Raw genomic sequence first — 24793 nt, 5'->3', positions numbered from 1 at the left:
CTATCACCTTTTTCTCATGTCTCCCATTTCCCCCTGTTTTTCTGTGTGTCCCATTTCCTCCTGTTCTTTCCCTTTTTGCCCATTTACTCCTCCCACCCCCCACTCCGTTTCTCCCATCTCTCCGTGTTCATTACTACTTTTCCTCTTCCCCTTTCCTCTGATTTACCCCTCTCCCTCTGTACATCCCATGTCCCCCTGTTCCTCCCATCTACCCCGTCCTTTTCCATGTTTCTATGCACCCCCTAATGAGTGTGCGTTAATATAATTTGTAAATGTCTCTTTCTCTTACGTCCTAGAGGATACTGGGGATCCATTTAGTACCATGGGGTAAAGACAGGTCCACTAGGAGCCATGGGCACTTTAAGAATTTGATAGTGTGGGCTGGCCCCTCCCTCTATGCCCCTCCTACCAGACTTAGAAAATGAGCCCAGAGGAGCCGGTCATGCTTATGGAAGCCCCCGCTCCTGTTTTCAGGCAGGACTGGATGGCACCAGCCTGCCTACTTCATGGGACTTGGGGGGGGGGGGGCAACCTCTTGAAGGATTAATGGTCCCGTTTCCCTCTGACAGTACACTAGCTCCTGAGGGAACTATTTGCAAGCCCAACCACGGCGAGCGTACATTCCCACAGCACGCCGCCACCCCTAACAGAGCCAGAAGAGTTAAGAGTGGTGAGTGATCCGGTTAGCAGGTCACCAGCCATTATGGCGGCATGAGGGTATAGGGAAACACAGCATCTAACCCACAACTGCGTCTCAGTATACTGTACACAGTACCCACACTGGCAAACAAAGCCTTAAAACAGATCTGTATCCATTTTAAGCACAAAATTACCTCAGCCAGTATAAAAAAAGCGAGAAGACTGTGCGCCATTGAGGGGGCGGGGCTTCACTATGAGTGAATCCAGCAGCTCACCAGCACCATTTTCCCTCTGCAGTGGACGCAGACACTGACTGACAGGGACGCGCAGCTCCTCCGGTGTGACTCCAGATTACCTCAGTGGTACCAGGGGGTCATAGCAGGGGGGAAGCGATTATTAGTGTACTAAGTCCCCAATCTGGGTACTTAGTCTGCGATCCGGCTAAGATTGGCATTAGCAATAAGGGCATTGTGTGCTGGCTCCAAAATATCTCTGTGTCTCCCTGGAAGGGCTCTTTGTGGGTTAAATGTGCATTTAACCTTTTCCTGTGTGTGCTGTCACATTTACAATATGTCAGGCAAAGAGTGTGTTTCATACACAGCAGAGTGTTCCTCTTCCCCAGGGAGCTCACTACTATGTACTCAGTGTAGTGCACCTTCCCAGGCTAGCGGGGCTGAACCAGCGTGGCTGGATTCCATTAAATGAATTATTTCCAATATCCCTAATAAATTGTCCTACAATGAGAAAGAGATGCAATACTTAAAACAGTCTGTGGGTGACATTATGAACAGAGACTCAGTCCCCAAACAAGTGTCTCAGTCCCCTGCCATTTGTCCGCAAAAACAAACTCTGGTCCATTTCCTGCATTATGACTCTGACGCTGAGGGGTCAGACATGGAGGAGGGGGAGGTGGATTCAGTAGCTGCTCTGTCACAAGGAATAGAGGCTCTTATAGAAGCTATCAGAGATGTTCTGCAAATTCCTGATAAGGTGACAGAGGATTGTGAGGAATCTTATTTTAATGTAAAAAATAAGTCCTCAGTCACTTTTCCTGTGTCAAAGGAACTGCATACCCTGTTTGAAGAACCGTGGGTTAATCCTGATAAGAAATTTTGAATCTCTAAAAGGTTACTCTCATCTTTTCCTTTTCCTACTGAGGATAGGAAAAAATGGGAAAGTCCACCGATAGTGGGTGCATCAGTGTCCAGGTTGTCACGAAAAATTGTATTGCCTGTCCCTGGTGTAGCCTCTTTGAAAGACACGGCTGATCGTAAAATTGAGACTACACTGAAATCCTTGTACATAGCTGCTGTGGTGGCTCAGAGATCAACTATAGCATGTGCGTGGATTACTAAAGCCATTGCTAAATGGTCGAGTAACCGCATTGAAGGGTTGGATTCCTTATCTAGGAGGGAGATTGTGTTACTCCTGCAACATAGTGGTCATTCCGAGTTGTTCGCTCGCTAGCAGTTTTTAGCAGCCATACACTTCCACTGGGAGTCTATTTTAGCTTAGCATAAGTGCGAATGAAAGGATCGCAGAGCGGCTACAAAATAAGTTTGTGCAGTTTCAGAGTAGCTTCAGACCTACTCAGCGCTTGCGATCACTTCAGACTATTCAGTTCCTGTTTTGACGTCACGAACACGCCCTACGTTCACCCAGCCACGCCTGCGTTTTTCCTGGCACGCTTGCGTTTTTACAAACACTCCCTGAAAATGGTCAGTTGACACCCAGAAATGCCCTCTTCCTGTCAATCACTCTGCGGCCGGAAGTGCGACTGAAAAGCATCGCTAGACCTTGTGTGAAACTACATCGTTCGTTGTAATAGTCCGACGCACGTGCGCATTGTGCCGAATACGCATGTGCAGAGGTGCCGAATTTTTGCCTGATCGCTGCACAGTGAACAAAAGCAGCTAGCGATCAACTCGGAATGATATACAGTGCTTTGCAAACTTTATGGTGGAAGCCATAAAAGAAGTAGGTTTGCTTAATGCACGCACCACTGCTATTACAGTAACAGCACGCAGGGGCTTATGGTTACGCCAGTGTACTGAGGACACAGACTCCAGGAAAGGCGTGGAAGGCCTAATTTGGAGATGAGCTAGACAAATGGATCTCCAAAGCTACTGCGGGTAAGTCCACATATCTTACTTCTGCAGCTCCCCCAACCAGGAAGACCTACTCAGGACCTACTCTACAGTCCTTTTGGACTGCCAAGTTTAAGGGCAAAGCCAGAGGATCGTCTACAACCAACAGAGGCGATAGAGGTAAACCACACAAACCAGCAACTGCTGGTTCTCAGGAACAGAGCTCCAGCTCTGCTTCCTCAAAGCCTTCTGCATGACGGTGGGACACGATGCCTGGAAGACTGGCAGGTGGGAGCCTGACTAAAAAATTTCAGTCACATCTGGACAACATCATGCCAGGATCCCTGGGTCATAGATCTTATTTCCCAGGGCTACAGACTGGAGTTTCAAGAGCTCCCACCTCACAGATTCTTTAACTCAGGCTTAACAGTTTGACAAGAGGCAAGTATAACCATACAGGATGCCATTGATGGTCAGATGGTCAAGTCAGGAAGTTGTCCTTCCAATTAACATTCTGGAACTCAGGGCTGTATACAACGCCCTTCTGCAGGCCTAATATTTTCTTCAAGATTGGGTCATTCAGGTCCAGTCGGACAATGTGACGGCAATTACGTACATAAACCGACAGGGCGGAATGAAAAGCAGAGCAGCAATGTCAGAGGTGTCAAGAATTCTCCTCTGGCAGAAAAACACGCTGCTGCATTGTCGGCGATCTTTATTCCGGGAGTAGACAACTGGGAAGCAGACTTCCTCAGCAGACACGACCTGCACCCGAGGGAGTGGGGCCTTCACCCGGAGGTGTTCAGGTGCTTGACACATCGATGGGGATGTCCACAAATCGACATGATGACCTCTCATCTCAACAAGAAACTCAAGCGGTATTGTTCCAGGTTGAGAGACCCACAGGCAGTGGACGCTTTGAAGACTCCATGCGTCTATCAGATGGTATACGTGTTTCCTCCACTATCTCTAATCCCAAGAATTCTGAAAAGAATAAGAAGGGAAAAAGTTCAAGCAATTCTCATTGCTCCGGACTGGCCAAGAAGGGCCTGGTATGCGGACGGACCATCTGGAGATGCTCCTCGAAGATCCGTGGCCTCTACCTCTTCGCGAGGATCTTCTGCAACAGGGCCCGTTCGTCTATCAAGACTTACCATGGCTACGTTTGATGAAATGGAAGTTGAACGGGTGATTCTAGCCAGGGGAGGCATCCCTGATAAGGTCATGCCGACTATGATCCAAGCCAGGAAGGGGGTAATGTCAAAACATTACCACCGTATTTGGAAGAAAATGGTGTGAGAGCAAAAACTATCCTGCGGTGGAATTTCATCTGGGACGTTTCCTGCTTTTTTTTGCAGTCTGGTGTGGATGTGGGCCTACGTCTGGGATCCATAAAAGTCCAGATTTCGGCCTTGTCCATTTTCTTTCAGAAACAATTGGATTTTCTTCCTGAGGTCCACACGTTCTTGAAAGGTGTTCTGCACATCCAACCTCCCTTTGTGCCTCCCACGGCACCTGCAGTTCCTCCAATCGGACTGGTTTGAACCGTTATAGCAGGTGGACGTAAAATATCTTACGTGGAAGACCCATCGTACTGTTGGCCTTGGCTTCAGCAAGACATGTGTCGGAGCTGGGGGCGTTGTCTCACATGAGCCCCTATTTAATTTTCCATGAGGACAGAGCTGAACTCAGGACTCATCAGCAATTTCATCCTAAGGTGGTGTCTGCATCATCAACCAACCTATTGTGGTTTCGGTTGTTACCGACACCTCTGTTACTTCAAAGTCTTTTGGATGTTGTGGGGGCTTTGGGGGTGTATGTGAGGAGAACAGCTCGTCGCAGGGGGTCAGATTCGCTGTTTGTTTTTTACGATCCCAATGAGATTGGATGTCCTGCTTCAAAGCAGTCAATTGCGCGCTGGATCAGGCTCACTATCCAGCATGATTATTCCACGGTAGGATTGCCGGTTCCTAAATCTGTACAGGCCCACTCGACTAAGTCGGTGGGATCTTCTTGGGCGGCTGCCCGCGGTGTCTCGGCCTTACAGCTCTGCCGAGCAGCTTCTTGGTCAGGTTCGAAGTTTCGAACACGTTTGCAAAGTTCTACAAGTTCGATACTTTGGCCTCTGAGGACCTTCAGTTTGGTCAATCAATTCTGCAGGAATCTCAGCACTCTTCCACCCAGTTTGGGAGCTTTGGTACTTCCCCATGGTACTAAATGGATCCCTAGTATCCTCTCGGATGTAAGAGAAAATAGGATTTTAATTACCTCCCGGTAAATCCTTTTCTCATAGTCCGTAGAGGATACTGGGCGCCCGCCCGATGCTTCGTGCTTCCTGCATTGTTACTTGGTTAAGTATTGTTGTTTGGTTCAGCTGTTGCTGTTCCTGTTCTAGTTGGTTAGTATGGCTTTCCTCTTGTTTGTGTGTGCTGGTTCGGAATCTCACCACTATTCTTTTATATCCTTCTCTCAAAGTATGTCCGTCTCCTCGGGCACAGTTTCCTAGACTGAGCCTAGTAGGAGGGGCATAGAGGGAGGAGCCAGCCCACACTATCAAATTCTTAAAGTGCCCATGGCTCCTAGTGTACATGTCTATACCCTATGGTACATAATGGATCCCCATTATCTTCTACGGACTACGAGAAAAGGATTTACCGGCAGCTAATTAAAATCCTTTTTTTGAACGCACTAACCGATGGGCTGTGATATACGTGTCATGTACCTGCACTGCACATTACATGTTTTTTAATCCTTATTATTATTTTTTTATCCCTAAGGGATAAGATGGGCACTCCAGGGTCTAGTGCACGACTGTGGTGTTTTTTACTGTTGCGACAGCCACCTCGGTGTTTTACTTTTGTGACAGCCACCTCCCAGTGTAGGCACATCTGCACAAGTAGTACTTGTAGAGTATCACTGAAGCGGCATACACTGTAGCACTTCCGATATAGTATGGCTCATGGTCCGGTGGTACCACTGGCCTTTTTTTTTTTAAATTCAATATTTTTTAATGAGTTTTTCAATTTTGCTTTAACATTTCACATAAACAACACACATACATTATCCACATCCAACATGTGTGGAGATAGCAGTACATGTATGCAGTCCATAATACATTTAGTAAACATTATTACTCATAGAACATATAGTCACAAAGCAACGGTGTCTTAGCTCAACGCATCCTAAACATAACAGTTCCCCTAAACTCATAAGCACAGCAGAACTGGTACATTATGTTACATATATCATAGCAAGGCAAGACAAGACCGGCCGCGGGGGTGCCCCCCTCGCACAACATCCTATACCGATACACGAGGAAGAGTACGGATTTAGCTATATCTCTCTTTATAATATTTAGAATCCATCCATCTGCCCCATATTGTGGACCATTTCCTCTCCACCTTCCTAGCCAGAAACACAAATTTTTCATGTGCAATTGTTTCGTTGACCAGGGATATCCACGCCCTAGATGTCGGGGCCTCACTGGCCAGCCATAGCCGGGCAATACAGACCCTAGCTAGAGCGCATAAGCTAATAACATATCGCCTACTAGGTGGGTCCAAGGCTTCCTCGTCCACAATCAGCAGTGTACAAAGCGCAGGAGTACATACGAAGGAGGGAATACCTGTGTCACCCAGGATCCGTATAACCGCCGTCCAAAACACAGACACGCCAGGACACAACCACAGTAAATGCCAGAAATCTGCATCCACGACTCCACATCTAGGGCATTGCGAATTGTGAGCCCCCCCGATATGTGCTAATCTCACCGGGGTCATATACACCCTGTGTAGAATGTATAGTTGTATTTGCTGGTATCTGACAGAGGAAGTGGAGATCCGATGGGCTCCTATAGCAGTATTCCATGCATCATCCGATAGCATACCCACATCTGATTCCCATTTACCTCGAAGAGCCATTAGAGGGTCACCGTGGTGCATTTGTAGGATACGACCATATATCCTAGAGACTAGGTGTCCCGAGTCTAGCGTTTGCAACATTGTTTTAACCGGGGAGTCAGCTAAGACTGGAGGGCCATTTGGGAACTGGGCTGCCAGTGCATGTCTCAACCGTAGGAATTGAAAAAAGAACCTAGAGGGAATGTTGTGAGCGTGTTGAAGTTGTTGGAAAGAGTTAAGAATCCCATCACTATATACATGGCCCAAAGATGATACTCCCCATCTTCCCCAAACTTCTCGGACCTGAAGATGACACAGTTCCGGTAAGCCATATATGTTATCCAGAGGGGTGTCAGGGTCAACGCCATGGCCGCGCATCACCGAGTGCACCATTTTCCACACCAGGAGGGCTTGCTTAATAAGCGGTATTGTGGACATTTGAACGCTGCCACAGAGAAGTAGCTGTAATGGGGAGCCCCTCGGGTAGTCGTGATGCAGCATCAGTGAATGCAGAGCCAGGGGATCGAGATCATTAACCCACTCCCAGACATGTATCAGTTGCGCCGCGTAGTAGTAGAAACGGAAATTGGGGAGGGCCAGACCCCCCAATTCACGTGTTCTGGTCATGGTATCTAGTTTTAAGCGTGCTCGTTTACTGGCCCACACCAAGGAGGAAAGCAACCCGTCTATTTGTTTAAAAATCTTCTGTGGAATATAGACAGGTGATTGCTGTAGGACATAGAGAAGCTTGGGCTGGAAGACCATTTTAACCATATTAACCCTCCCCGTAACTGTCAAGGGCAACTTACCCCACGTCTGCACCCGGCCGCGGAGATACTTTATTTGAGGAGTAATGTTAAGAGAAGAGAATTTTTGAGGGTTATTAGACACCCAAATACCCAAATATTTGAATGATTCCATCTACTTCAATGGAAGAACCACCAACGGGGAGGCAGGGACTTCGCCCTTAAGTGGGATAATAGAGGATTTCTCCCAGTTTATCAGTAAACCAGAGTATCGCCCGAACCCATGAATAATTTCCAAGATCCTAGGCATAGACTCAGCATAGCGATCCACAAACATCAGGATGTCGTCAGCATATAGGGCCACTCTGTCTTCCCGAGCACCCACTTTAAGTCCATAAATACCCGCATCTGTTCTCAGAAGACATGCAAGGGGTTCAATGGCCATAGCAAATAGGGTAGGGGACAAGGGGCAACCCTGTCTCGTGCCTCTAGATAAGGGAAAGGAGTGAGAGACGAAACCATTAACCGCCACCCTTGCCGAGGGGGAGGAGTACATCAGTCGAACATATTTAATAAAGTTCGGTCCGATACCAAATCTACGCATAACTTCCCATAAATATTCCCACTCCACAGAGTCGAAAGCCTTAGCGGCATCTAGCGAAACGATAATGGAGGAGGAAGGGTCCGCCCGGGGGATTTGTAGGTGGGTAAACAGACGCCTGTGATTAATAGAGGTCGATTTATTAGGCATAAATCCCGTCTGGTCTGGGTGTATAATGTGGGAAATAACTGTATTTAATCTGCCAGACAATATCTTAGCCAAAATTTTAATGTCAGTGGGTAGGAGGGATATAGGACGATAGGACTCCACTTTCTTAGGATCCTTGTCAGGTTTAGGGAGAACCACAATCACTGCCTCCGCCATAGACGGGGGAAGAGAATCCTGTGTAAAAATCTGGCCATATAACTCAAGTAGGCGGGGGACAAAAAAATCCAAGTTGTGCTTATAGACCTCGGAGGGTATTCCATCTAAGCCCGGGGCCTTACCGCCAGGGGAGGCCTCAATCGCTGCTCTAACTTCATCGGGGGAAATAGGTGCCTCCAACAGGTCACAAGCCTCCCCAGACAAGGTGGGGAAGCAGACACCGTCCAAATAATCATTTAATTGTGATGAGGTACAGTCCAATTTAGATTCATATAAGCGACTATAGAAGGATACAAATTCAGCCGTCATCTGTGGAGTCTGGGTCAGGTGAGCACCTTCAGCGCTCACAATCTCTACCACTACACTAGTAGGTCTGTCTCCCCGAGCCAGAGAGGCCAGGTATGTCCCCGGCCTGTCCCCCGTAGCGTAAAAGGTATGGGATGAGAAAAGGAGTCTATGCTGAGTCTTTTCCATTAGGTACTCTCTCCATTCCCTCTGAGCCGACAACCAGGCTGACCTGGAACTGATCAGAGAATCCTGCAAGTATTGTAGTTCTGCAGCGACACTCCGGGCCTCCAACTCAGCCTCCCTCCTCCTATAGAAGGATTTTAACTCAGACACCCGTTTAATCAAACTCCCCCGTAAAAAGGCCTTAAATGTGTCCCATAAGTTAGAGATAGATTGGTCGGTACTATTCAGCTCAAAGAACTCCCGCCATGCGGCTACCATTTCAGTTCCATCTCCCATGTGAACGAGCCAGAATGGGTTAAATTTCCACACAGCTTGGCCTCTATCGCAATTACAGTCTAAGTTGAAGGTCAAGGGGGAGTGGTCTGATATACCTCTAGTTTCATATCTAATGTTACCGACGCGGGGAGCCATGTCACTCGAGAGGAGGGCCAGGTCAATCTTAGAGAACGAAGAATGGGAGTGTGAGAAACACGAGTATTGTTTAAGGGAAGGGTGTCTCAGTCTCCACGGATCGACCAGGCCCAACCCCGACACCACATTTGCAAACCCAGATCTCCCAGGACCAGCAGCAGACGGAGACATGGAGAGCCTATCCATTACCACGTCTAGCACATTATTGAAGTCCCCCAAGCATATAACAGACACCCCCGGGGATAAGGCCATGAACCCAGCAACCTTTTTAAGTACATCGGGAGAGTATGGAGGGGGCACATAGACTGCTAGCAGGAGGACAGGAACATAAAATAACCTACATTTCAAAAACACATATCTCCCCCACGGATCCGTTTGTATAGATTCCATTACAAAAGGGACGGTCCGCTTAATAAGGATTGAAACCCCGCGTGAGGCGGACGTGTGCATAGAGTGGTATGCCCAACCCACCCAGGGCCTCTTCAGTGATAGAATCCTACTCCCCACCAAGTGTGTTTCCATAAGACAGACAATATCAGCGGCATAGTGTTTGAGCTGTCGGAGTACAAGAGACCTCTTAACTTTATCATTGAGCCCTCTCACATTCCACGACACCACCTTAATCCCCGTCATAGTACAGCAAAAATATAATCAGTGTATCGCCCCGCCGCCGGTCAGCCCCGCCAAATACAGATTCAGTAACCAGACACCATTGCTTATATTGCACAGTAGTAAACCAAGTACTTTCACTACACACTTTACCGCTCAAAAAGTGAATATGACCCAACACCCTCCCCTTCCCCCCTCCCTGTATACCACCCCCAACATGCAGCATACCTGGATCCCCAAACTGAGTGTACATACCTAAAAATTAAAATAAACCAAACTTTAATGCACCATCGGCCAGTGCAAACACTCCTTAGTAGGGGCCAAGAATGTAATGACTCTCGGGAATAGAGAACAACTAGAGAACAGCAAAATTAGGAGGTTGCTCCCAGCCATTAGCCTCTCCCCCCTCAAAAACAAAAAACAAACGAGGGGGGATCATAAGGATCCGCCCCCTAGGTCCCTCTAATACCCAAAATAAAAGCATACTCGGATATCAGAAAACCACCTATGTCAGTCAGGACAAGCATTCAGCAATCCCCCCCCCAACCTCCCGCACAGAAACCGATAAATTAGCAGGAAAAAAAGGAGAGCAAAAAACCCCCAAGGTATAATCATACACAAGAACATATCAAGTATATCGTGGTTGACTTAAAGGGTATACATATGTCCTGTCTGAACTGCGGTAACAATGTAGCGGGGGCTAAAAGAAGCATTGACAGCACTCAAACAGGCCCGCATCCTATCTCTTCGCAATATCTAACACATATATCTAAGACAGACAGAATAATTAGCCATAAAGGGAGAACAGAAGAAAATCAGCTTCCAATATCAACCGGATAGACACTAATCCGCAAGGGCACGTCTCGCCGGGAATCGTCTGTCCAACCACACCATGGCCTCACGAGGGGTCGTGAAAAACTTTGTTTCCCCATCCGCCACTACCCGCAGTCTGGATGGGAATAGCATGGCATACGGCAGGTCACGTTCACGAAGTCTCCTCTTGACAGGTATGAACTGAGCCCTATCTTTTTGTACATCCACCGCAAAGTCCGGGAATACCGATATTGGCGATCCATTCCATTTCAGAGGGCCCTTAGTACGAGCCAGCCTCAGGATTGTGTCCCGGTCACGGTAATGGAGGAACTTAGCAATAAAGGTACGGGGTGGAGCCCCCGGCGGCAGTGGGCGCATTGGAACTCTATGGGCCCGTTCAACAGTGAAATATGGCGAGAATTCCTCAGATCCGAAAGAATCGCGGAGCCATTTTACAAGAAATTCCTCGGGAGCGGAGCCCTCTTCTTTTTCAGGCAGGCCAATGAAGCGGACGTTATTGCGCCGCAGAGGCCCCTCCACATCCGTGAGCTTTTTGCGCACATCATTCATCTGGGACTCCAAAGCATCAGTGCGACGTCCCGGCGGGCCAACGGTATCTTTGATATTGGAAATACGGGTCTCCGCTTCTCCCACTCTCTCTCTCACCCGCTGGAGGTCCTGATGGATAATGGAGAGGTCGGACTGCACCTGCCCGATTTTGTCAGCCAGACGCACTTCACTGACATTTACCGCGTCTAGTACTCTCTGCAGTGCAGCATCCGGAGGGTCAGAGGAGACGGAGCTATAAGCAGGAGATGGGGGCGATGTCTCGGATCTTGTGGTCTCCCCTCTCCGCTGTTGGGGGCCTTGGTCGCGAACAAACTTATCCATCGCTCCCGCCGCCGCGCCGGTCTGGCGACCTTTCACCATTTTAGACAGCACGGTGATGGTTCTCCCGATCTGCCGGACGTATCAAAGCAAATATAGGCAAAGAGAAAAAAAAGGGGGGGAGGGGGGTGCCCACCCCAGCCGGCAAATGGGCGTCAGGCAAACTATAGATATGTAGAAATAGACAGCAGGGCCACAGTCTCCGGATATAGTGCAGCGTGACCAACCACTTCAGCAAGATTGTAGGGATTATCACTCCCAACCAGAGTTGCAGGACTTCCCCAGCACCTTAATCCCAGTGTAGCAGATGGAATCCATAAAATGGCCGCCAAAGCATTTACCCCGCAGTGATTCAGGATACTCCACTCTTTCCTATATTTCCCCCACAGGTGCAGGGGTGCCCCACATCCAGACCCTGACCTCTCAAATGTGTCCGGCAAGGAAGATGCAGGCGGCGGCAGACAGCGGAGCCGCACTTCCGGTTTCGCGGGGAGCGCGTCCCCGCAGCAGAAGAGACGGGTCTGGGAGTTTCACCCGCGGCTCCCCCCGGACCTCACAGGGGATCAGCAGGGCGGCAGCTGAGCGCACGGCTCCCTCACCTCCCCGGCACCTCGGATGGCCGCAGCGAGCAGCAGACGGGGCAGTCACAGAGCCGAACTTCCGGTCCCCACACGAGGCAGCGGCTCCCGGCACGGATCAGGGCCCGCCGAAGTACGGAGCTCCTGGGCCTCCAGTGACAACAGCAGCGGATGTAATTTCACTCCAGGGGGGAGCAGGGAACCTTCATGGAGCTGTGGCTGCAAATTGGGACCCAGAGGGGGATTCAGGATATGTTTGCAGGATAGAGTGGCTGGAGAGCTGCACAGTGTGAGTGCTACTCCATGCCCGTCCTGGCCACGCCCCCCGTACCACTGGCCTTTTACTTACCTACACCTTACACATATATAAGCCACTTACATTTTTTCAGTTCATTGTTTTATTTTGTTCCCCTCATCTATCCTCTAAAGGAGAGAGAGAACCATATTTTTTGTTTAAAAAAGTTTTTTCTTCACGGTCATAGCTGTGTTCTCTATTAATAAGCTCTTTCTCTTATATCCTCTCCTTATAGGTAAAAACAGACCGTCCTGATTTGCCTCCCAATCGACAGGCATCTGCGACAACGACCGTCACAGCGTACAAATCAAACGGGAATTATCTGCACATTGGTATCACCGCGGCAGAGGTCAAACCTGGGGTCAATCTTCAAATAAACTTCAATATTCGTAATACTAACCTGGGCATACAGAACCAGATCCAGCACTTCACCTACCTGGTAACCGGACTATTTGTGAAAATTTACATTTTGGCTTGTTGACCTAATGTCCATGTTGACATTTTTGGGTAAATTGACTAAAGCTTCTAAAACAGAGAATTGGTGATGTTGCTTATAGAAACCAATCAGATGATGTCTATCATTTTCTAAGAGGCAATAGAAAAATGATAGACAACATCTGATTGGTTGCTATGGGTAACATCACCAATTCTCTGTTTTGGAAGCTTTAGTAAATTTACCCCCTTGAATGTCAACAATGGGACCTGTTGACATTCTGATGTTGAGATTTTGGTGTCAACATTGACTACACCTGTACGAGTCATTAAATCCATCACAGGGAAGAGAATATTGCAGACTCTATCGTTACACCATTCTTTAGGGGGAAATGTACTAAGCCTTGAAAAGTGTTAAAGTGGAGAGAGATAAAGTATCAGCCAATCAGCTCCTAACTGCCATGTCCCAGACTGTGGGGTAGATGTATTAACCTGGAGAAGGCATAAGGAAGTGATAAACCAGTGATATGTGCAAGGTGATAAAGGCACCAGCCAATCAGATCCTGACTGTTAATTTACATATTGGAGCTGATTGGCTGGTGCCTTTATCACCTTGCACATATCACTGGTTTATCACTTCCTTATGCCTTCTCCAGGTTAATAAATCTGCCCCTGTGTTTGAAAAACTACAGGTTAGGAGCTGATTGGCTGGTGGTTTATCACTCTCTATCACTATTTAAGGCTTAGTACATCTTACCCATATGGTTTAATAACGTCTTCGTTTAGACTATTGAAAATGTTACTTCCAATGCAAATTCTCTCTCCACTACTGGAAATGCTCAGTCCATATTGTAATCCACACGATTTAATCCACATTTTCTCCCTCCTTAGATCATGAACAAGGGCAGGATTCTGAAGACGGAGAGGCAGCCTCGTCTGGCAGGTCAACCGGTGGTGACCTTATCACTTCCTATCACGGAGCAATTTCTACCGTCTTTCCGTATCATAGCATATTACATTGTGGGAAATGAGATTGTGTCCGACTCAGTCTGGGTGGATGTCACAGACTCTTGTATGGGAACGGTGAGCTAATTGAACAACTTTTTATATAGAGAAATTAGTAAAAACTCAATAATTAATAAATGTCCACAGTGTGGTAAGCGATGCAGGCGGGTATGGGGCTGGAGAAGCGCATTCCCTGCTCTGCTGGCAGCCAGCTATACAATGACAGCGCTACCACTCATGTTATACTGCATGACTGGTAGGGAGGGATGGCCATCAACCATCGATGATTCCTAATCATCGATGGTTTGTGGCCCATGTCAAGTGCTTTTGCCATTGATGGTAGAGAACCAGATGGTTCAGCTTAAACAAATATTTTTTAAATTTTTTTTTGCAAGGTGCCGGGACACTGAGCATAGCTACGCCCAGACACCCACTAAGCCTCGCCCGTGTTTTTTTTAATGATCCGTGGCCCAGCCAGCACCTTTCAGTGGTGGCCATCGAGTGGTGCAAACCATCAATGGTTCACCATAGATGGTTTATGTAACATCAATGGTTATCACCGATGGTGTCATCTATGGCAACCATTGATGGACAGCCCATCAATGGCCATCCTTACTGGTAGGCTGAGGCAGCACCATTGATCCAGCAGGTCCCCTCCCCTAAACTGTGCTCACTCGTCTCCTCTACTAATTTATTAGAAAGTCTTAGGGGTATATTCAATTGAAGTCGGATCCATTCCGACATTCATTTGTCGGAATGGATCTGACCTGGGCTATTCAAAGAAGCGAGACCTCGCTTGCTGGAGCCGGGTGGACACTGCAGTGAGCGGCGGCTGTGACATCCTCCGGCTACGCTGCCAGCTGCTGTAGCGCTGCGCTCCCGGCTCTCCCCCGTCTCCTCCAGCGCTGCTCTCACCCTGTGCCCGCGGCTCTCCCCCGTCTCCTCCAGTGCTGCTCTCACCCTGTGCCCGCGGCTCTCCCCCGTCTCCTCCGGCGCTGCTCTCCCCCCTCTCCTCCCCAGTCCCTCATCTCAGTCCGACACTTTTTTATGTCATTTCCCTGAAAAGTACGTGAATCGGTAGCTATACTGTCAATTCACGTACTATTCGACAAGTCGAATTCCCTGACTAAAAATGCTGGGGATTGAAAAGGTCGAATCACGATTCGACCTTAAAAAGTCGAAAACTGCCGTATTTTCGACAGACGGCAGCTTTCGACACTAATTGAATATACCCCTTAGCCTTCTTATTTGTCACTTTATATCATAAACTTTTAGGATTCATGAGACTATATAATTATTTGAAACATATTTTGTCTTACGTCCTAGAGGATACTGGGGTTCCATTTAGTACCATGGGATATAGACGGGTCCTCTAGGAGCCATGGGCACTTTAAGAGTTTAATAGTGTGGGCTAGCTCCTCCCTCTTTGCCCCTCTTACCAGACTCAGTTTAGAAAATGTGCCTGGAGGAGCTGATCACAGCTAGGGGAGCTCCTGAGGAGTTTTCTTAGTTTTTTTTTTTTTTTAGTTTGTTATTTTACAGGAGGCTGGGTGGCAACAGTCTGCCTGCTTTGTGAGACTTAGGGGGGAGAACGGCCTAACTTCCTAAAGAGTTAATGGTCCCGTTGCTCCGCTGACAGGACACTGAGCTCCTGAGGGAGTCATTCGCAAGCCCCACCACGGCGAGCGTACCCTCCCGCAGCACGCCGCCACCCCTAACAGCGTCAGAAAATATGAAGAGTGGTGAGTACAGCGCCGGCATCCTGGTTAGTGGGTCGCCGGCGGATATGGCGGCACAAGGGTAGGAGCGCAGCTTTGGATGCAGGCTGCGCTCCAGGAGGCTCAGACAGCATATGTATGTGTATGTGGACACTGCTGAGGGGCACGCTGAGTCACCGCTGAACCCTAAAATGGAATACAAGGTCTGACAGGGGTTCTAACCTGCTGTCAGACATAAATCACCACAGGCCAGTATTAAGAAAGTGCGGGAAACCGCGAGCCATTACGGGGGGTGGGGCTTCACTCAGAGCGGACCCAGCAGCTCACCAGCGCCATTTTCTCCCTGCAGATCTCTATTACAGGACGTTGACAGGGAAGCGCTGTGCCTCCAGACAACTCCAGCATACCTCTGCGGTACCAGGGGGTAATGGGGGGGGGGGGGGGGGGAGCAAGTGAATAGTACTGACTATACCCTATTAAGGGTAGTTAGTCTGCGCCTGGCTTTTATTACTATATTAGCTATATAAGGCGCTGTGTGGCTGGTTTCCTCATACTCTGTGGCTCTCTGAAGGACTCTGTTGGAAATTGTGTCTGACATTTTCCTGTGTGTGTGTGTGTGTGTGTGTGTGTGTGTGTGTGTGTGTGTGTGTGTGTATATATACGTGCATATATCTCACATTACCATGTCAAAGGACTGTGTGTCTTGTACAGCAGAGTGTTTCTCTTCACCTGGAGAGTCTATACAATGTACTATTTTTAAGAAAATCTGTGGAGGATCTGATGAATAAAGATTCAGCCCTCACAACTGCGCCTCTCACCCCACCCACGTATCCACAAAAGCGTACACTGGCCCAGATATTGCAGGCTGACACTGATGACGATGCCTCAGATACAGGAGACGGTGAGGTGGATCTGTGGAGGAGGGGGGGGGGGGGAGGGGTGATGCAGCTCTCGCCCAAGAGGTGCTAGCTATGATTGAGGCCATTAGGGACGTTTTGCAAATCACAGAGAAGGTACCTGATGAAGACGAGGAGTCTTATTTTAATGCAAAAAAGAAATCCTCGGTTACTTTCCCTGCATCAAAGGAATTAAACTCCATTATTTGAAGGAACCTGGGTAAATCCAGAGAAAAAATTCCAGATCCATAAAAGGTTACTCATTTCCTTCCCTTTCCCTCAGGAGGATAGGAAGAAGTGGGAAAACCCACCTATTGTGGATTCCTCTGTGTCTAGATTATCAAAAAAGGTTGTTCTACCTGTCCCTGGCGCTGCCTCCTTAAAGGATACGGTTGACCGCAAAATTGAGACTACGCTCAATTCACTGTACACAGCTGCAGGCGTAGCCCAGAGACCCACTACTGCTTGTGCGTGGATCTCTAGGGCCCTTGTAAAGTGGTCAGGCACCTTAATTGATGATTTAGATTCCATGAATAAGAGTGAAATTGACTTGCTTTTGCGTTACATACAAGATTCTGCAAGCTTCATGGTGGAGGCCATGAAGGAAATTGGCCTGCTTAACGCACGGGTTACAGCTATGGCAGTTTCGGCACGCAGAGGACTGTGGCTACGCCAATGGACTGCGGATGCAGACTCCAGGAGAAGCGTGGAGAGCCTGCCCTTCACAGGTGAGGCCCTGTTTGGGGACGCACTGGATACGTGGATATCCAAGGCAACTGCGGTTAAGTCGACATATCTACCTTCCGCAGCTACACCGGCTAGGAAATCATATCCTGCACCTACACTGCAGTCCTTTCGGACCGCAAAGTTTAAAAACAAATCCAGAGGTCCCTCCACTTCTTTTAGAGGTGGTCGAGGGAAATCCAGAAAACCTGCAGCAGCAGGTGCCTAGGAACAGACCTCAGGTTCTGCTTCCTCAAAACCTTTGGCATGACGGTGGACCACACTGACTGAGAGTCAGGCAGGTGGGAGCAAGATTAAAAGATTTCAGTCACATCTGGGCGATATCATGCCTAGACCCCTGGGTCAAAGATATTATTGCCCAGGGGTACAGACTGGAATTTCACGAACTCCCACCTCACAGATTCTTCAAATCAGCCTTACCAGCTTCTCAGGAAGACAGTACAATACTGCAGGAGGCTATTCAAAAATTGGTTCTGACACAGATTTATTGTTCCAGTTCCACCTCAACTACAGAACAAGGGTTATTACTCCATCCTGTTCGTGGTACTGAAACCGGATGGTTCGGTAAGACCGATATTAAACCTAAAATCCTTGAACCCCTACTTGCGGGTATTCAAGTTAAAGATGGAGTCTCTGAGAGCGGTAATCTCAGGTCTGGAAGAGGGTGAATTCCTGGTATCTCTGGATATCAAGGATGCTGTGATGTTAGTGTATTAGAATGCTTAATATTTGTAGACACTCCCTTACTAATATGTGTAAGCCTGAATCTTCAGTGATGGTCCCTGGGACCATGGGGATGCTGGGAAGTGGGTGGTCCAGTGTGCAGTGTGTCTGGAGTTGGTGATGGAATAAACAGCACAGCAGTGAACTCACATGTCTCTGTATCCTTATGACTGGATTTACAAACATATGAACAAAACAGGGGGGGGGGGGAGTACAATACAGGATATACAGATGGGGGCACAATATTGGATGTACCGCAGTGACCTTACAGTTGTCGATGGTATTATTTACAAAGGCAATAGGTTTGTAATACCTGCATGACTAAGAAAAACTATGCTGTGCAAGATACATGAAGGCCACTTAGGAGAAGAAAAATGTAAGCGGAGAGTGCGTGAAGTTATGTATTGGCCCAGAATGAACCAAGACATAGCTCAGACTACAGCTACATGTGAATTATGTGTTACGTATAGACCGAAACAACAAGTCGAGCCACTGAGTCCTCACGCAGTCCCAGAGAGACCGTACCAGAAAGTTGGCGCAGATTTGTTTGATTGTAATGGGAAATCGTACATTGTCGTGAATGATTATTACTCTAACTACCCTGAGGTGAAGACACTACATACAACTACTAGTAAAGCCGTAATCAATTGCATGAAGTCAATCTTTGCAAGGCATGGTGTTCCTATGGAAGTGTTCACTGACAATGGTCCTCAGTTTTCCAGTGCTGAATTTAGACAATTTGCTGATGAGTGGGAATTTGTCCATACTACGTCAAGTCCCCACTATCCACGCTCAAATGGGTTGGTGGAAAGTTCAGTAAAAACTGTAAAGAGTCTCATGAAAAAGCTCAAGAAGGTAAAGAAGATTTCTACAAAAGTCTTTTCATCTACCGCAGTACACCTTTACAGAATGGACTTTCTCCTGCACAAATGCTGATGGGAAGGAGGATTAGAGCAAATCTCCCGATACATGATGAACTGCTTAATACACATAACTCAGCGTTGGTCAGACTGAGTAAGGAACGTCAAGAGGCGAAACAGAAACTGTTCCATGACAGGCGAGCAAAAAACTTATTTGATATAAAATCGGGTGATCAAGTCCATCTCAGAGATCACGAGAAAGGTATTTGGGTGCAGAAAGGTATTGTGCAAGCACAAGTAGCACCAAGATCTTATAATATACGTACAGAGCGTGGAACGGAAGTAAGAAGAAATCGGGTGGATTTAAGATCTCAACCTAACCATAATGAAGACAACATGACTGAAGAATGCCCTTCATCTGACATGTATGATGATCCTCATAATGGTGAACAAACCACGATTCTAGAAAGGTCCAACATGGTCGATGAAACACAGACTGTGTATGAAAGACCCAAAAGGTAAATACGCAGACCTGAGAGACTCATTGAAACGTGTTAGATGATGTTCTTAATATGACGTTAATTGTTGCATTGAAGCGTACAGGGCTTATCTTTATAGAAAAGAGGATGTGATGTTAGTGTATTAGAATGCTTAATATTTGTAGACACTCCCTTACTAATATGTGTAAGCCTGAATCTTCAGTGATGGTCTCTGGGACCAGGGGGATGCTGGGAAGTGGGTGGTCCAGTGTACAGTGTGTCTGGAGTTGGTGATGGAATAAACAGCACAGCAGTGAGCTTACATGTCTCTGTATCTTTATGACTGGATTTACAAACATATGAACAAAACAGATGCATACCTTCACATTCCGATCTGGCTGCCTCACCAGGCCTATCTAAGGTTTGCACCACAGGACTGTCACTATCAGTTCCAGGCACTGCCATTTGGTCTCTCCACAGCACCAAGGGTGTTCACCAAGGTCATGGCAAAGATGATGCTCCTCCTCCGCAAACAGGGAGTGAACATAATTCCATACTTGGACGATCTACTGATAAAGGCATCTTCCAGGGGAGGTTGTTGCAGAGTATTGCTCTCTCAACTCAACTACTTCAGGATCATGGATGGATTCTGAATCTTCCAAAATCACATTTGGAACCGAAAAGGAGACTTCCCTTCTTGGGAATGATACTTGACACGGAAGTACAGAGGGTGTTTCTTCCGTTGGAAAAAGCGTTGGTGATCCAGTCAATGGTCCATGATGTCCTGAAGCCAGCCAGGGTATCGGTTCATCAGTGCATTCGCCTTCTGGGGAAGATGGTAGCCTCCTACGAGGCCCTGCAGTATAAAAGATTCTTCCAGCTGGATCTCCCGGACAAGTGGTCCGGATCACATCTTCACATGCACCAGCGGATACGCCTGTCGCCGAAAGCCAGAATTTCGCTTCTCTGGTGGCTGCAGACTTCTCACCTGATCGAAGCCCGCAGGTTCGGGATTCAAAATTGGATTCTTCTTACCACAGATGCAAGACTCAGAGGTTGGGGAGCAGTCACCCGGGGGGAAAACTTCCAAGGAAAGTGGTCAAGTCAGGAAGCCATCCTTCCAATAAACCTTCTTGAACTAAGGGCCATATACAATGCCCTTCTACAAGTTGCACATCTTCGGCAAGATCAAGCCATTCAGGTTCAGTCGGACAATGTAACTGCGGTGTCCTACATAAACCGACAGGGCGGAATGAAGAGCAGAGCTGCAATGTCAGAGGTAACAAGAATTCTTCTCTTGGAAGAAAGACGCGCAGTGGCACTGTCGGCAATCTTCATTCCGGGAGTGGACAACTGGGAAGCAGACTTCCTCAGCACACACGATCTCCATCCATGAAAGTGGGGCCTCCACCCAGAGGTGTTCGCGGAGGTGACAAGCCGGTGGGGAGTACCTCAGATAAACATGATGGCCTCTCGTCTCAACAAGAAGCTCCGGCGGTACTGTTCCAGGTCGAGAGACCCGCAAGCAGTGGCGGTGGACGCACTGGTAACTCTGTGGGTGTTCCAGTAAGTGTACGTGTTTCCTCCACTTCCACTCATCCCAAGGATTCTCAAAAGAACAAGGGTTCATGCGATCCTCATTGCTCCGGACTGGCTAAGAAGGACTTGGTATGCGGATCTTCTGGAATTACTGACAGAGGATCCGTGGCCTCTTCCTCTTCGCGAGGACCTTCTACAGCAGGGGCCGTTTGTCTACCAAGACTTACCACGGCTACATTTGATGGCATGGAAGTTGAGCATCAGATTTTAGCACGGAAGGGGATTCCGACCAGGGTGATTCCTACTCTGATCCAAGCTAGGAAGGGAGTAACGTCTAAGCATTACCATCGTATTTGGAAAAAATATGTATCTTGGTGTGAGGCCAAGAAGTTTCCTGCGGTGGAGTTTCAGCTAGGACATTTCCTCCTCTTTCTGCAAGCAGGTGTGGATGTGGGCCTACGCCTGGGCTCCATAAAGGTTCAGATTTCGACCTTGTCCATTTTCTTCCAGAAACAATTAGCTTCCCTCCCTGAGGTTCAGACTTTCTTGAAGAGGGTTCTGCACATCCAACCGCCCTTTGTGCCTCCTACGGCTCCTTGGGATCTTAACGTGGTGTTGCAGTTCCTGCAATCGGATTGGTTTGAGCCTTTACAGGAGGTAGATGCAAAGTTTCTAATGTGGAAGGCTGTCACACTGTTGGCCTTGGCATCAGCAAGAAGCGTGTTAGAGTTGGGGGCGTTGTCTCACAAGAGCCCCTATTTAATTTTCCATGAGGATAGAGCTGAGCTTAGAACGCGTCAGCAGTTTCTTCCTAAGGTTGTGTCGGCTTTTCATATAAACCAACCTATTGTGGTGCCAGTGGCAACTGACACCATGGCTACTTAAAAGTCCTTGGATGTTGGATGTTGTGAGGGCCTTGGTGGTATATATGAAGCGGACAGCTCGGCACAGGAAATCGGACGCACTGTTTGTCCTTTATGATCCCAACACGCAGACATTTGCTCGCTGGATCAGGCTAACTATCCAGCATGCTTATTCCACGGCAGGATTGCCGATTCCAAGATCTGTACAAGACCACTCTTCTCGTTCAGTGGGTTCTTCCTGGGCGGCTGCCCGGGGTGTCTTGGCTCTTCAGCTTTGCCGAGCGGCTACTTGGTCTGGTTCAAACATGTTTGCTAAGTTCTACAAGTTCGATACTTTGGCCTCTGAGGACCTAAAGTTTGGTCAATCAGTTCTGCAGGAACCTCGGCACTCTCCCTCCCGTATTGGGAGCTTTGGTACATCCCCATGGTACTAAATGGAACCCCAGTATCCTCTAGGACACAAGAGAAAATAGGATTTTAATTACCTAACGGTAAATCCTTTTCTCGTAGTCCGTAGAGGATACTGGGCACCCGTCCAGTGCTTCGTGTTTCCTGCATAGTTACTTGGGTAAGTATTGGTTCAGCTGTTGCTGTTCATGTTTCAGGTTTGGTTAGCATGGCTTTCCTTTGGTTATATGTGTGCTGGTTCGAATCTCACCACTGTCTCTGTATATCCTTCTCTCGAAGTATGTCCGTCTCCTCGGGCACAGTTTCTAGACTGAGTCTGGTAGGAGGGGCATAGAGTGAGGAGCCAGCCCACACTATTAAACTCTTAAAGTGCCCATGGCACCTAGTGGACCCGTCTATACCCCATGGTACTAAATTGAACCCCAGTATCCTCTACGGACTACGAGAAAAGGATTTACCGGTAGGTAATTAAAATCCTATTTTTTACATTTATAATACATACTATATGCTAATCGCCATTCATTAAATCTTGTATATAAACCATGCAGAGATAGCACACACATCACTCATTTACAATCATAATGGGCTATAGACAAAATAATTTGAATATATGCAGATTATTTTCCCATAGTGCATTAAGACTGTAAATGATGTAATGCTTGCACTCTTTTCCTGCGTAGTTGACATAAAGAAATCAATCAATCATGATTAGCATATACTAAGGGGGATATTCAATTGTTTGAAAAGTCACTTGGGTGTCTTTTCATATCTAGCAGACAGGAAAAAACAGATACCCAACCGACTTTTCAAACATTTGAATTCCCCCCTAACTATTATAGAAGAAATAATAAATTAGAAGAAAAAAAAATAGTCTCCCTAATCCTAGCGTTTTGTGATTTAAACTATTCCCAATGTTTAAAGTTAGTTGTTTTAGAATTCCAATTCTTTGTTCCAGCCAGCTGCATAAGCTTGTTATTGTTCATATAAAGCACAGGATACAGTCTTTGACTATGTATGTGGCAGTGGCAGGGAAGGCCATTGGTGGGTTATACATCAATGGTACCATTGATGGATGACCTTGATGGTGAGAAACCATCTATAAGGTAACCTACTTTTGTATTGAACATGTCGTGGACCAATCAGGGCCCCGGGGGGGGGGGGGGGGGGGGGTTTCGTGGGTGTCTGGGGCTGGAGCTGTGCTCTGTGTCCTCAACACCCTGGAGAGAAAAAAATAAAAAAATATTCAATAGCTTCTTACCATTGATGGAGGGAAACCATCTGGTTCTCCCCCATTGATGGTAAAAGTAGTTAACATTGGTCATAGACCATTGATGATTTTGAACCATCGATGGTCGTTGGTCATCCCCAGTATGTGGAGGTCTAAGGTTCAAGTATACTTTTGAATGTCAGATAGATAGTACAGTGTTTAGAGTCTTAGACCATGAACACAGAAGTCCTAGGTTCAAGTATGCCTTTTGAATAGATTCACGTTTGGGAGAGACCCTTATAGGCCGCTATCTTCCTCTAAGGAGAGTCAAAGTATTCTTTTCTCATGTAGAAGCTTTGATCGGGATGCCGGCGGTCATGTGACTGTGAACTGTAGTATCGATCAGACCTCTAGTTACACATAACAGCAAAGCATTCACACTCAAGCAAACTGTGTTTTGGCGTAAGGGGTCAACTCTTTATCTGCTCATATGTTTTAAATTTGCCCCTTCATGTGGCCCATTGGGGTTTGCCAAGGTGCACATTTGCACAACGTAGCTGAAACTCCTAATAACTCTAAGTGAGGCTGGCAGTGCCTATGTCACAGAGGATCAATACGATCTGAGCAGATTGTCCGAGGCCTAACTATGTTTATTTTTTTAACTAACATTAGTTCTTTTAATTAAATGTATTTGATATACAGTAAAAGTTACTGTATAGGGAGATTGTTCCATCTTCTATCACCCAAGACATGTACTGTATATTAACAAGTCCATTGTCATCTAATAGTCTTATATACAGGAGAAGGTTACTGTATATACTGTGTGTACAACTGCAGTGCATCCAGCTCGGTTTCTAAAACACTGTCATTATATTATTGCACAGTTGGAAGTGAGCGGTAACACGGACCGAGATAACGGCATACAGAGTCCTTCGACGTCCTTGAAGCTGAAGCTGAGAGCAGATCACAAGTCCAGTGTGGGACTGGTGGCCGTAGATAAAGGTGTCTTTGTGCTGAATAGCAAGTTTAAGATCTCCCAGAGCAAGGTGAGGAGACCACTGAGAAAGAGGACACTCACCATCACCTACACTCATGCTTCTAAGGGGGAGATTCAAATGTTTGAAAAGTCAGTTGGGAGTCTTTTTTTCCCCTATCTAATAGACAGGAAAAAACAGACACCCAACCGACTTTTTAAACATTTGAATTCCACCCTAAGAATGAGGATGAGGCTCTGCTGAAGAGCAGTGGCGCTAGAACCAGCATACATATCTGTAGAGTGAATTATACGACTGACATACTGTACATCAGCTCCAACTGACTTAGTTTACCCACCAATTAGCATTAACTCTGCATCTCTGCATGGCTGGTGCAAGCTCGGGGTGACCTAGGCAGCAGTCCTTTCCCCTTCCTGCTTTGTACCCCACCCCCAATGTTTCTTACCATAAGAGGTGGGGAGGCCTCATCCTTTGCTTGTCAGACTTGAAGTATGGTGCTTAGCTGTGACATAATATCCAGGTGCCAAACTCCCAGTGTACCACTGACACTGAGGGGCAGAAGC

General features: G+C 47.3%; 1 protein-coding gene across 1 annotated transcript in view; it reads left to right on the top strand.

Annotated features, from left to right (window-relative positions):
* Positions 1-24793, top strand: part of LOC134936133 (A.superbus venom factor 1-like) — a 168420-nt gene that overhangs the window by 56492 nt on the left and 87135 nt on the right. Inside the window, exons 12-14 of the mRNA XM_063931049.1 lie at positions 12597-12800; positions 13685-13876; positions 24120-24281. Of these exons, the coding sequence (XP_063787119.1) occupies positions 12597-12800; positions 13685-13876; positions 24120-24281 (558 nt within the window). The remainder of the gene's footprint in view (positions 1-12596; positions 12801-13684; positions 13877-24119; positions 24282-24793) is intronic.

The sequence above is a fragment of the Pseudophryne corroboree genome, chromosome 6, assembly GCF_028390025.1.
Source record: "Pseudophryne corroboree isolate aPseCor3 chromosome 6, aPseCor3.hap2, whole genome shotgun sequence".
In the NCBI taxonomy this organism is placed as follows: Eukaryota; Metazoa; Chordata; class Amphibia; order Anura; family Myobatrachidae; genus Pseudophryne; species Pseudophryne corroboree.
The sequence above is the reverse complement of the archived record's forward strand: the minus strand, read 5'-3'. Positions and strand labels throughout refer to the sequence as shown.